At 45.8% G+C, this 12958-nt stretch overlaps 1 protein-coding gene across 1 annotated transcript; it reads right to left on the bottom strand.

The window, feature by feature from the left end:
* Nucleotides 1-5053: 5053 nt before the first annotated feature.
* On the bottom strand, nucleotides 5054-7235 carry LOC133890468 (NAC domain-containing protein 58-like). Its single transcript, XM_062330845.1, has 3 exons — nucleotides 6934-7235; nucleotides 6513-6826; nucleotides 5054-6055 (listed from the first exon to the last, which is right to left on the bottom strand). Exons 1-3 carry the CDS (start codon nucleotides 7115-7117, stop codon nucleotides 5576-5578), a joined length of 978 nt encoding a protein of 325 aa, XP_062186829.1. The 5' UTR covers nucleotides 7118-7235; the 3' UTR covers nucleotides 5054-5575.
* Nucleotides 7236-12958: the final 5723 nt, after the last annotated feature.

The raw sequence follows: 12958 nt of genomic DNA, 5'->3' as shown, positions 1-12958 counted from the left end.
CGGTCTTCTAGAATTTCCTCTTTCCCCCTCCACTGGAATGACAAACTTCTTTATTACAGTATTGTCATGTACATTTAAAAGAGAAAAAGAGATGCGTATGCATCCTTTGCAATATCAGGAAATTTGATCTTTGTCTTTCCAAAATCTATCAATTCACACTAAAAAAAAGCTGTAGGAAGATGTGCGAGTTTCATCCACCAGTGGCCGTGGATGGAAGCGTGAACCCGACGCTGCATGATTCGCACAAAAACAACGGTGGGGTTGGGATTCCTGCTCAGCTCAGATGATGGCCCCCTGTGTTGGGTTTTTTAAATTTTCTGCTCTTCTGGTAGAATAGAAACAGAGAACTTTACTTTGATCAAGGATGCCCCTCGTGCCTTTTTGTCCCCATTCTTTCGATCTACGTGCCAGGGAAACGTTAGTGATAATTCCCATGTTAAAAAGCATGACAGTAAAGGCATGGTAAGCAAGTGAATTCACATCTCATCACGGAAATGAAATTGCGCTACGTAAGTTTCAGAAATGGCAGTGCTGTTCCCAAAATGCATTCCTCATCACCCAAAAGCTGCCTCGTTTTAATCAGTTCATAGGTTCGATTCCGATGAGCACATCCTCTATCCGGACACTTGCGCCTGCCGGGCTGCAAGCTTGTAAAGTGTGATGTCCTTACCTGAAAAGATTCTTCCAGGCGATCAGCTACACCGTCTCTGTATGGTTCAGAATGTTTAAGATCTCGAGACCTTTGGCATTGCTTGCTAGTATTGTCTCACTGAAATTCGCTAGACGCTAGCACAGCACATAGAACTGAACATTGTTTTGTTTGTGAACAGATCAAAGTTAAATCTGAACTACCAGTATCCAACAAAAACGTGTGAAGCTTTCAAAAAAATTGGAGTGTTCTGCAGGGTAACGGCTGATTTTCAGCGTGAAAGCTGGGCGCGTCGTCAGCAAAGCACAGTACCATTGGTGCAGGCAATCTCCTCGAGGAAAAATTGCAAAAACTCACTCACATGCCATTTGTTTCGGTCTAACACCTGTAAGTTTTTAATGGTTTCTAATCCTCCTGTAACTGTTTTGACTATCTACATGACAGGTCTTCTACGAGCGCACCGGCTCCGTTTTCCCTTTATGTAGTGTGGCCGGCCCGTGCTTGCATATTTTCAAGATCTCTATGGTTGCACGCAATCTCCAACCCTTCATCTCCATACCTACTAGCAAAGGGGACATAGTAGATCCATGCAAGCGCCACATAGATGGTCAATGCAGCAAGAGGGGAAGCATAACAAAATGACTTACACGCATATTTATAAAAATAAACCCTGCTTTGCAAGTGAGTGTTTGTAATTTCTCTTGCTTCAGGCTGAGCGAGGGAACCGTTTCAGCTCGCCCTACCACTAATGTTACCATTACTTTTATCAGTGGAGTAGGTGAAACTTGTCGTGTAACCTGTAAATGGGACGTGAATGAATGACCTCACTGATCAGTGCACTGCTCGTGCTGTCCTTTGAGCGCTGAGAAAAAGAACATCACATTGTAGTGGTGAACTTTTCTTTAAAGGAATGGTGAACTTCATTGCATTGTCCTGGCTCCTGGTGTGTTTAGGTGAAGGTTTTGGTTAGCATTTTCATGGACCAACTAACCCTCTTCACTCGAGAAAGCAACTTGCCCTACTCTGTTGGCAGGGTTTACCTGGATGGATGTGTGAAGATCAGGTAGATTTCTTTGCTAGGCAAGGGCTGCCAAATATGTTCTCCCTGTCGAAATCCCAGTCTAAACCGTGTCCATCTCACAACAGAAAAAAAGTATCAATGTGGATCACCAACTCTTGATACCGCATGTAAGGATTTTTAGCAACTCATGAGGTCATGAGATTGGTGCATTCAGTGCTCTGTTCTTTTTTTTTTTTTTGGAGGAAAACTCAGTGCTCTGGTAACAAACAAGGACACTTGGCAATCCGTCGTCAAATTTGGGCCGTGATCCTCAGATGGGCCATAGTGTCGATTTGAGCCCACTATTCTACAACAGGCCAATAAATGGAATTTTGGCCTATTACATAGGTCCAAGAAATTTAGACATTACATCCTCGCATAGTTTTGTCACAACAAGTCATCTCTCTCTTTTTCTCAAACTAGCTAAATACCCATCCGTTACAATAAAAATATAAATATTAGACACAAAAATATCAAACACAAACTCAATACATGGAGATGTGGATGAGCTATGAGAGCACTGTCGAATGAATACGTTAGGAGTAATATCGTAGTTTAATTTCAGATGGGATCCAAAAAAGAGAATATTATCTACTAATTTGCCTCCTATTTTTTTTATTTTCATTAGTAAACATGTCCCTAACGAGGCCGGAAGACTGAAAGATGAGAATAGATGGTAAAAATAGATAAATTATTTAAAATTTATAGTTTTTATTAAATGAGAGGATAGTAGGAGGAGATATGACGTGAGAATAACTCGTGTTTTATATAGTAGAGAAAAAGATCTCTCTCTTCTCTCTATATTCAGGTAGCATTTGACAAAGCAATCATATGACTAAGCATTTTCTTATAGAACACACACACTCTCTCTCTATGTGGTTTACCTCGAACTTCATCGTTAATGTTACTGTTACGGTTAATCCATGCGTAGTTTTGTCACAACTCACATCATGTCATTTTTTTTATTACCTCGGAACGACGCTGCATTGTTAATTCCACCAGCGAGGACATAATTGAAGCTTCGGCGTTAAGAACTAACCAACCAAAATGTACAACGACGTGTTGAGCGGCATGAGAATTTGACACAGTAAACCAACAAGTTTCGACGTCATGCGATATATTATCTGTTCCCTGTAATCATAGGTATTAGGTGTCACCGGCAGCGAAATAAGAAGAAAAAAAAGAAGAAACGTAGGATTATCTATGCCTGTAGTAGCAGATGTAGATGTAGGTGTGCACCAAATGTCAAATGTCGCACACCAGAAACAAAGGAGACAGACAATTCAACATCTCACACAAGGGAGAGACATTCAGACACGTAGTATACATGGATCTAGTGATCCACTGCAGCAGGCGCGGCAGAGGATAACTACCGAAACTCATCGATATCCTCAAATGTCTTTCAGAAAATCGAAGAAAAGCAGCAGCAGCAGCAGCGACGAAGGAGCGGTTCGATCTGACACCGTCGCTGCAGACCTTATATTCACAATTCACCCGAAGAGGACCCAACATGAAGTGAAGCGGATGACAGAGAGCAGCAAGGTTCTTCTCAACACCAGGAGAGGATCTTCCAGCGCTGGTTGTCGCCCTTGGCCCACTCCCAGAGCACGACCTCGGTGCCGTCGTGGACGCCGCCGTGGGCCTTGTCGCCGTGGAAGGCGTCCAAGTTGAGGTAGACGTTGTTCACCATGCGGATGCAGCGGAAGCCGTCGCGTCTCTCCGTCCACAGCACCGACTCGTCCACGTACAGCGGAAGCCATTGCATGGGCGGGTAGCCGCCTCCGTGGGGACCTGGCGGCGGCGGAGGCTGGTGGTGGTGCCCGTGGCCGAACATGCTTCTAGAAGCTGAAGCTTCCACGGGAGGTGCCGGCTGATCCGTGGATGTTTGCGCCTGGCCTTGCACACCGGCTCGATCGGGTTTTATAGCCATTGAGACTTGTCACGCGAAGCGCTGGCGCTGTCTCCACTCCATAGGCGTGGTCTGCAGCAGCCATCGATCATCATCATCAGCAACAGCAGCAGCCTGGACACCGTCTCACCACCTCTCTTCCCTGGCTGACCTGGACACCGTCTACTCTTTGGTTGAGATGAATGTATCCAGGATTTTAATGCTGCATAAATGGAGTAAAGGTTGATTCATACAGAAAAGAAACAATGTTTATAAAAACCAAGAAACATTTTTTTAGTGGACAACCAAGAAACAAAATATGGATTCGGAAATATGTAACCAAGGCGATTTCGGCCTACGTTTCTTTTTTCCTTTGCCCTTAAAGAGGAGCCTGAGGTGGCCTACTGCCTACCTTTGATTCTTGAGGAGGCCTACATGTAGCCCAAATAGGAAAGCCCACTGATACAAGTGAACTGGCTGAGGCCCATGCTGCAAGCTTTCTAGTTTTGGTCGTAGACTTAACTTTTCTTCCTTGGGCTCCTTTGTATCGCAGACCTAATTATCTCGATGATATTCGGCTTTTCCCAAATTTTATATTTTTAAATAAAAATTTGCAAATATATGCTATTGTTTTGAAAATTTTCAAATATATGGGCGATATGAGTCTAGATCTGCAATTTTTCAAAACGAACGTATATATTTGCAATTTTTGGTCTAAAAACTATAAAAATGAAAAATCCGCCTTTTCCCCCCCGGTGAAGAACAGATCAGGGGGATAAATTTTGTATGGTAAATTTGCCAACGCAGTTTCGGCCGTCGCATTCCCGTGCAGCCTACTACCGCTGTCGTTCGGTTTTCAGAGGAGCGCCACCAAGAATGAACAGAACTCCTATATGTTCAGGGAATCTGTTTCGTCCAACGGTAAGGTAAAGATGCGTCGTGAATAAGGTAAAATAAGAAGAAGAAGGAGACGTCTACATTTTTAGCAGCCAATGTGGTAAGTTGCTGAATGGAACGTGGCACGGGATAGCTCTAGAACAAGTCTAATTCGTTCGTTCCATGACTTTTTGAGTGGCTGGTGACCGTGTGGAAAACTTTACATGTGGATAAACTCTGTCCAGTAAATAACAATAATGTCAGCATCAGCTGAAGGAAAATGGAGCGTCAGGTGGATACCCAGCTGAAATGACCACGTCACGCGAAATGTCATTTCCGGACGTCAATTTGTACTGCGATGAATGGAAGTTTTGTACCATCCTTGTCTGAAATGACTGCAGCTCTAGCATATATGGTGAATACGTATTTGTTGAACCAAGTAAACTGAATTAATACTACTATATATGAACTAGATCTTCGTTCTTCACAGCATATTCTATGCTCGATCTCTGCCTCTTTGGGAAGCTATCTGGATTCTGGAATCATAATTTTCTTAGGTCTCTCCAATAGATCAGAATCATTTACCCATCCTTCCGCAGCCGCCAACTGTTTCATTCGTCGAATTTATCATGCAATGGCGGCTACACAAGATTATGGAAAAAACATACTCAACTACTACTGAAAACGGCGCCGTATATTACCTCCACAACGCACCTATTTATGATTTATCATCCCAGAAATTGCACAACAAACACCAATATATATGATCGTTTCGAAAGCTAGAACCACTGTTGTAGTGCCGTTCTACAATCTTAATTACTGTATTCTTCCAGTAAACAATTAACAATTATTGTTCTGGATATGTTCTTAACTAAAAGGCTAACGGACCTTAATATTATAATTAACAGGATTATATTCTCCCTCTAGATCCGGACGCAAAGTAGTAGTAGTAGTCCATGCATCAAGCTCCAGCTAGCTTTGCTTGCACTGTGCCTGTAATGAATAGTACATAGGAGAAAAAATTGTATGCATATGCCTGCTTGTTCGATACTGCTAGTACAATAATTCTGCACCACGATCCATCTTTATGGACTCCGCAAGATTAATTCTTCTCATGTAGCCGCTGGTGATCCGTGCATTTGATGATCAGTTCATGCCCGCCACCAGCGCATTCGTCCCTGCTTGCCTTGCGCTTCCCCGCGCCGCCCGGGGACGGCGAGTAGATCAGCTCCGAGTGCGCGCCGTTGCCGACGGCCAGGAGCTGGTTCAGAGAGGGATGGACGGCGAGCGGGGCGTGGTCGACCTCGGCGGGCACGGCCGTGTCGAAGATCTGCGCGAGCGCGTACTCGTCGAAGAGCTCGGAGATGGATGGGATCTTCGGGAGCCGCGGGCCCGCCTGCTGATGCGTGGTCACGCTGCAGGTAGTAGTACCACTGCTCGTCGGCGCGTAGAAACTGCAGATGTCGTCGAAGCCGCCGGATGGCTCGTCTTGGTCCAGGTGTTCGTAGTCGGCGAGAGGCGGCACCATCGGCGGTGCCTGGCCGGACTTCTTGTAGATCCGGCATAGCACCCAGTCGTCCAGCTGCACGCAGGTGGGCACAAAATTAGTATCATCACCGCCGTCATGCTCATGCCTATCATTGTCACAAGCTGCCGACTTGACAGAAATCACAAACCACAAATGCACACCATGCATGCCAGTAACGCGATGATTTCTCCAGAAAGCAAAAATAAAAATAAAAAACTAAGCATCTTTTCTAGCTCTTGCGTGCATCTGCAAGCCGCCATTGATATCGCGATGATGCTAACACCGATCGATCATATCGATGCTTTGGTTAATGATTCAAAGCTTGGATCACTACCGGTTAGTGAAAGCGAGGGCAATTAGGTCATCCCAAAAGGCGCAACGCAGCATGGGCGCACAGATATCGATAATGCACGCGACTGGCATGACACTGCCCGAATATAGCAGTTGCGGTTGCGGTCGTTAGCAAATTAAAAAGCGGGTGCGTTTCGCTCGGCTCATGCACACGTCGTACCCTCATGGAGACGACGTTCCTGAACTTGACGGGGGGGCGGTAGGCGCCGGCGGCGAGCGGTTTCGCGGTGGCGAGGCGGTACTCGTGCATGATCCAGTTGGTCTTGGTGCCCTTGGGCGGACGACCTTTGTAGAAGACAAGTGCCTTTTTGACGCCAACGCTCTCCCCGGTGGCACTGTCATGGATAGGCTTGTCGGTGCCGGTGGCCTTCCAGTAGCCGGACCTCGCCGCGCGGTTCGGCCGGATCCCGTTCGGGTACTTGCGGTCCCGCGGGCTGAAGAAATACCACTCGCCGTCGCCGTACACCGCCTTGGCTGAACAGTCGTGTGACATGTCAGATCAGGTCAGGTCAATAGGTATAGCTAGCTAGTTTGACGTACATGAGCAAGCAAATGGATGAGAGATGGAATGAGATGCTTACAGGGGAGGTCCCATGGGTCGAACTTGTAGATGTCGACGTCGGCGATGATGGGGACAGGGCACGGCGCCGAGGCCACGCGGTTGCGAAGGTAGTGCAGGATCAGCTCCTCGTCCGTCGGGTGGAACCGGAACCCCGGCGGCAGCTGCGACGTTGCTGCCTGCGCCGCAGCAGACATCATCTCCATCCTTAGCAATCGAGCTCTCTCTACAGATTGATCTAATCGACCGATCGATCAATGGCCAGAGCTATCTATCCTCTATATCATCTATCGATCGAATTGGGAAGTGGAGTAGTAGCTATATAGAGAATCTCGGGGATGAAGGGATGGGCTGCTTATATGCTTGAGGTACTTTGTCCGTTAGCGTGACGTGGCCGCGGTTGTTTCTCAGTGGCAGTTTCGCGATTCTGCGGGCACCACGAGGGATAGAGCCGGCATCGCCGATTCGTTATTCCTCGCGTCCGGCATGACTCGGCGTCCGAGCGAGCTCGCGTGGGGGCGTCAGCAGGTTAGGGGAGGAGAACGTTGCACCGGTGATCACCAGCCCAACCGTCCTCGCTGCTCATCAATCTCATGTGATATCTCTCGACCTTAACTTCTTATTAAAAACTGTAGCTTGATTAGTCTAGTTTCATCTGTACAAGAGGTAGCTAGCTGCCTATTCACTGTTCTGTGTATTGCTGAAGAGAGCACAGGTGTTATTTTTTTTTTAAATAATATTTATTTAGGGAGATCTTAGTTTTAATAAGAAAAAAGAAACATATTAGGCTTTTCTAGCTTGCACATATTTAGGTCTGTACATGTGTGCTAGGTAGCATTTCACGCAATCTTATATAAAGCAAAGAATTGCAAGTTCAATTCGTGCAGAGAAACTAGGCAGCTAGGTGAGTCCGTACGTCCACTCGTGTCTTCGTAGTACGTGGTTTTCGCAAATAAATCTGTGGCCATTCGAGAACCGAACGAGCGCTGAATTTTCAACGCTAAGTCGTGTTGTTCTTCCGCTGATAATAAATAAATATCAGGAAAACCGGCCATTATTCGTATGCCACATCTAATTGGAGCTAGCTATCTGCACTGGGCAGCGCTAGTTGATGAATTCAGTGGGCTCACATGGCTGGTCCTTGTCGATCGAAAGGCCAAACTCTTGAATCTGAGGTGGGCACATACATTCCCACACAAAATTAAGCAACTCTGCAGTACTTGGCTGCTGATGAACGCGTGGCACGGTCTTCGTTGTTTGAATGATACTCTCCTTCTCCATAAAAAAGAGAAAGAGAAGATATCTCTCGACCAGTCACACTCACAAGTGACGTTTTGGACACCGAGATACCTCCCAAGCCGAACTTTGATCACTAATTTTGTCTTTGTTATAACACATCTTTAAATTATGTAAAATCATAATATTATGAAGGAACTTTCTGAGACAAATATCTACACGTGATGTCATTTCAAATCTATGATCTAAGTATCTATAAAGATTTTGATAGCCAAAATTGAAAAAAAAACCCTGACAACATGCGATTTAAGATAGCATAAACTACAATAGAAACTGTCATCCGTACCACCTTATTAATACCGGTTCATAATTTTTCACGCTAGATCAACGATAGAGCCGGATTGAACCGACACCGATAGTCAATATCAATGCCGGATCTTGAAACAAACCGGCATTAATACAGAGTATCAATATTGATTCGTATTACGGGTCGGCACTAATAAGTCTAGAGTCTATACACGACGCCTTCTTCTCCTCCTAACACGAACAGAACAGACAGCTCGGCTCCCATCATTTGTGCTCAACCTTGCGCTTGGGGAAAGCCTGATGAGGAGCTGGTCCTGGATCTCGCCCTCGACCCCTCCCTAATGTGGAAGGCTGACAAGGAGCTCACCTGCGCCCTCTCCTTCTTCTCCGGCCAGGCACCTCGAGATCCTCCTTTGCCTCCATGCCGACAGCCACCTCCGGCCACTCTCCGACCTGGCTGAACCCGTGGTGACATACCCTCCTTCTTAAGTAGCTCATGCACTCCTCCCTTCTCTCTCTTCCTTGCTAAATCAAGCTGCCACCGTCCTTTCACAATGTCGCCGCTGCCATTGCCATCGACGAGCCCTTTCGCTGGCGTGCATGTCACCATTGACCCCTCAAATGCGTTCCTCTCCTCATGCTGGTCCTTTTGGTACCACTCCCCGGCCAGACCTCACCGCCGTTCATCGCCGGTGGCTGGTCAACATCGGGTCAAAGCCAATCCCCCACCCTCTACTGTAGCTCGACCACATTTTGATCCAGTCAAGCGGGCCTAGGACCCACAAAACAGAGAGAGACTAGATAGATCTAGGTAGGAAAAGTATTTGAGGTTAATTAGATTTTCAGAATAATGAAGAAATGATGAAATGAATATCTTTTGTACTGTTTAATCGACTGAAAGATTATAAAATACATAGAAAAATAATTGGAGCTTGAAAAAAGGTGAAACTAATTTTTTTGTTCGCATTTATGTAATATACATATTAAAAATACATGCACTCCTAAAAAATGTACTGAATCTTGGTTACTCTTTAATTAACCCTTTACATTTCAATAATTTCTACATAAATTAATAAAAACATAAAATGGAAAACATGTTGTTCAGACTTCTCTAGATGTACCTTACACATAAAAGATACATATTGCCATTTTAAGCTCTTCCTTCATATGAGTTAGTTTGCATCACATCTTTTAATTATTGAATAAAAATATCACATAAGCAAATCATTAATAACTAAAAAAAACCTTGAGATGGGTCAAATCACGCCACAACGATGGGAAAAATACCCCATCCTATGGGTACACCGATGGTGTACGACAGTATACAAAGGCTACTATAATTCCTAAATAGATATAGCCCATGTAAAAGAAGTAAATGGTCAATAATAGTTTTATATGTACATGATTGTAATATAATTTTAGAGGTATGATGATAATTCTTCCTACCCCTACTCTCTATAAAATAAGCTCCTAAGGGTAGGCAGGGGCTGGACTCTCTCAGGATTCATTCCCACAACTCTCTCTCTCTACTTCTTCATGTCCTCTTGGCTCTCGGTTCATCTCCCAGCTTAGTCACTTTTAGGGAAGGGGTCCTCACCCCGCTCTGTTTAGGTCACATTTTCGCACCAACAATCATCAGCTGTACGTACGTGCGATCAAGTTGAGATTTGCTACGTCACCAAGCATCTGTGACAACTGATCACAGCCGGTCTCTGAAACTATACATGTTAACCTAAACTAGCCAAACAAACAATCAATGCCAAGATTTGCATGAGAGTGAAAGACAGGCCGTCAAGCACCCGAATTCCAAACAATCGATCGATTGAGAGGCCGGCCGGGACCATGCATGCTTATGTATTCTTGGCAAGTTACGTGTTAACGTTAACGGCATGGTATCTTGTAGCGAAAAGCCTGGGTCTCGTAGCCATTCCGTCCGTGCACAAGCTAGCTAGCACTGCGGACAACAGTGCGCTCGTGGTCACCACCAGTGTACTACGTTCTGCTCGCCAAATCTAAGTGGACAACATGCACCATTGAAGCTAGTAAGGTGTACTTGGACATCGAAGCCAGTGGCACGCGCGGAGGCGGAGGCGGAGGCATCGATCCAACAGCGACATGCGCGCGCGCGAGACCAGATATCAGAGATGTGCTGCGTGCCTGCCGTGCGCGCGACGCGAGCTCGGTCGCTGTAACTTCGCGGGCGGGCGCGGTTAGCCATCGCGCCGTCGCTGTCGTCGCACGTGTCGCCGTGCGCGCGCCGCCACCTGTGGAGTGGCGCGGCGTCACACCGATCTGCGGGGAGATGAGGTGGCCTGTACTGGCGCTAGTCATTCTTGCGAGGGAGAAGACGATGGCGGTCGACGCAGACTCGCCGAGGAAACCTTCTTCAGTACTCCACTTGCCAAAATTGAGCCTGTGGATCAGAATAAATTAAAGGGATGTGGGGTGACCCAGATGGAGTTCAATTACAGGAAGAAAGCGGGTTGAAGCTGACGACGACCCAGTGAGGTCCTGCATCTTTCATGTCTTGACACATTCCGCTTCCGTTGCTGGTTGAGCCGGCCGCCGCGCCAGCCACACAAATTGAGACTAAATTCATCGATGCGTCTCGACTGAATTCAACGTGACCTGGTGTAGTTTCAGAAACCTTGAAGATTCGCAAGCTGAACGTACGGGAAGGATGTATGGTACGAAAATTCAGAGAGAAAACTGCACCGATCGATGAACAGTTCTTTTATACATCATGGCTGATTTGGTATTCAGTACCAGCTAGTACCATCAGATCTTCGGCAGTTGATAAATCTGCTCCCCTCTCCATTTCTGCTCTTTCGACAGTGATCACACACAGCTGATGCATGCTGCCCGGTCAAATTAAGGCAGTAACAAGGTTGGAGCCAATGGGATCAGGTAGCTTCATGAAAGAGGAGTGCTTTACAGGTAGTGGACAAACAACTGAAACAAGACTGCAAGCTAGGCATCGATGAGGACTGTGCATGGATGCACAGCATGCGGCGCGACTGGATCGGATTTGCAAGAAGGAACGCGAAATACTGAAAAGGCTACGTAGATTGAGGAGCGCAAAAGTCGTCGTATGATTATCCGAAGTCCGTGTTCTTCTGCCCCACACGTGCAAGTGCAAGCAAGGCCGGTATATGCTACTGCACATCCTCCTACCTCATTGCCCCTACCTGCACGGGTCTATCTGAGATCTGCAGGCAGATATATACTACGTCATAGAACAACAGTGTGACGTGTGTTCATGCATGTGGTCAATAACTTAGCTGGTGCATGATGAACTGATTATGTGTGCATTGATAGAACGACAACGGGAGATGAGATGAGAAAACTAAATGACAAGTTGCTATATCTGCCGCTGGTTGGCTCCAGTTCTTGCAGGCGCGGTAGATTGTGATCTTACGTAAGACAGGTTGCATTTTTGTGGAGGATTTTTGTGGAGAGAAATGCATGCATGCATTTATGGGCGAGTAGCCTGCTCCTTTTGACCGGTAGCTGGTAGTAGCTTCACAGGACACGCTCCCACTGCAGTGCTGTTGCACTCAACGGAAAAGTTATAGTGATGAGTTTATGGCTACTTTATACGATTAATACTGTTAATAATCTTTAAATTATATAAGTTCTAATTTACGTGTATAATAATAAGGTCATTAGGTAAATTCGTTTCTTGCTATTCCTACTTTCTTAGATAAGTTACTGCTAAATTTTTTTATATTTTATTGCTTAGGCACATAGGAAAAGCAACACGATCTTACCCGAATGTCACCCCTTGAAAGCTAAGTCTACTCGGACTCGAGACTGAGCTCTAGTCGTGGTCGTGGTCGTGGTCGTGGTTGAGTTCCAGAACAATACGTCAATAAAACAGGTATAATTTTTGCATACGGAGTCTAATTAAGACGTTCTTGGACTCGTTGGAAAGTTATTGACGAGACCTTTTCAATAGATCTGATCTCACCCTTAGATTCCTTATAGATTAATCAGAGTTATTAAAATAAGGTGATATATCACTGTTTTGCACCTTGTTAGGTCTTGTAATCGTGTCGGGGTCAGAGTCCAGATTGTGCACGCCTCTTTTCACGGCTGCACAACCCTAGGTCGATCTCCTCACGTCCCTCCTATATATGCATACCTCGTTGTTGGAGTCATCGCTAGTTAACTCTTCACCAGGGTCCACCCGATTGATTGTCAACTCATCGTTAGTCGAAGGTCTGACATTGTCGTAGAACCCCTCGTGCGAGAAGCCGAACCTCGATGCAAGCTTGGGCAAAGTCAACGGCATGTCGTGTGCAGATGTTTCAATGCCTATTGTTATGATCACCACGGACGACGCCAGCTGTCAACGATTGAAAATCCGCTCTTACGAACTTGTAGAAATAGTAGGGTATGTTTCGAGTAGATGAATCACAGAACACACAAAAGAATTTTTATACAGGTTTAGACCTCTCTTAGGATAATAGCTCTACGTTCTGCTTGTCTTTGTATTATTCTCT

Source organism: Phragmites australis, chromosome 14, assembly GCF_958298935.1.
Source record: "Phragmites australis chromosome 14, lpPhrAust1.1, whole genome shotgun sequence".
Lineage (NCBI taxonomy): Eukaryota > Viridiplantae > Streptophyta > Magnoliopsida > Poales > Poaceae > Phragmites > Phragmites australis.
Note: the sequence above shows the minus strand (reverse complement) of the source record. Positions and strands in the feature narration are given on the sequence as shown.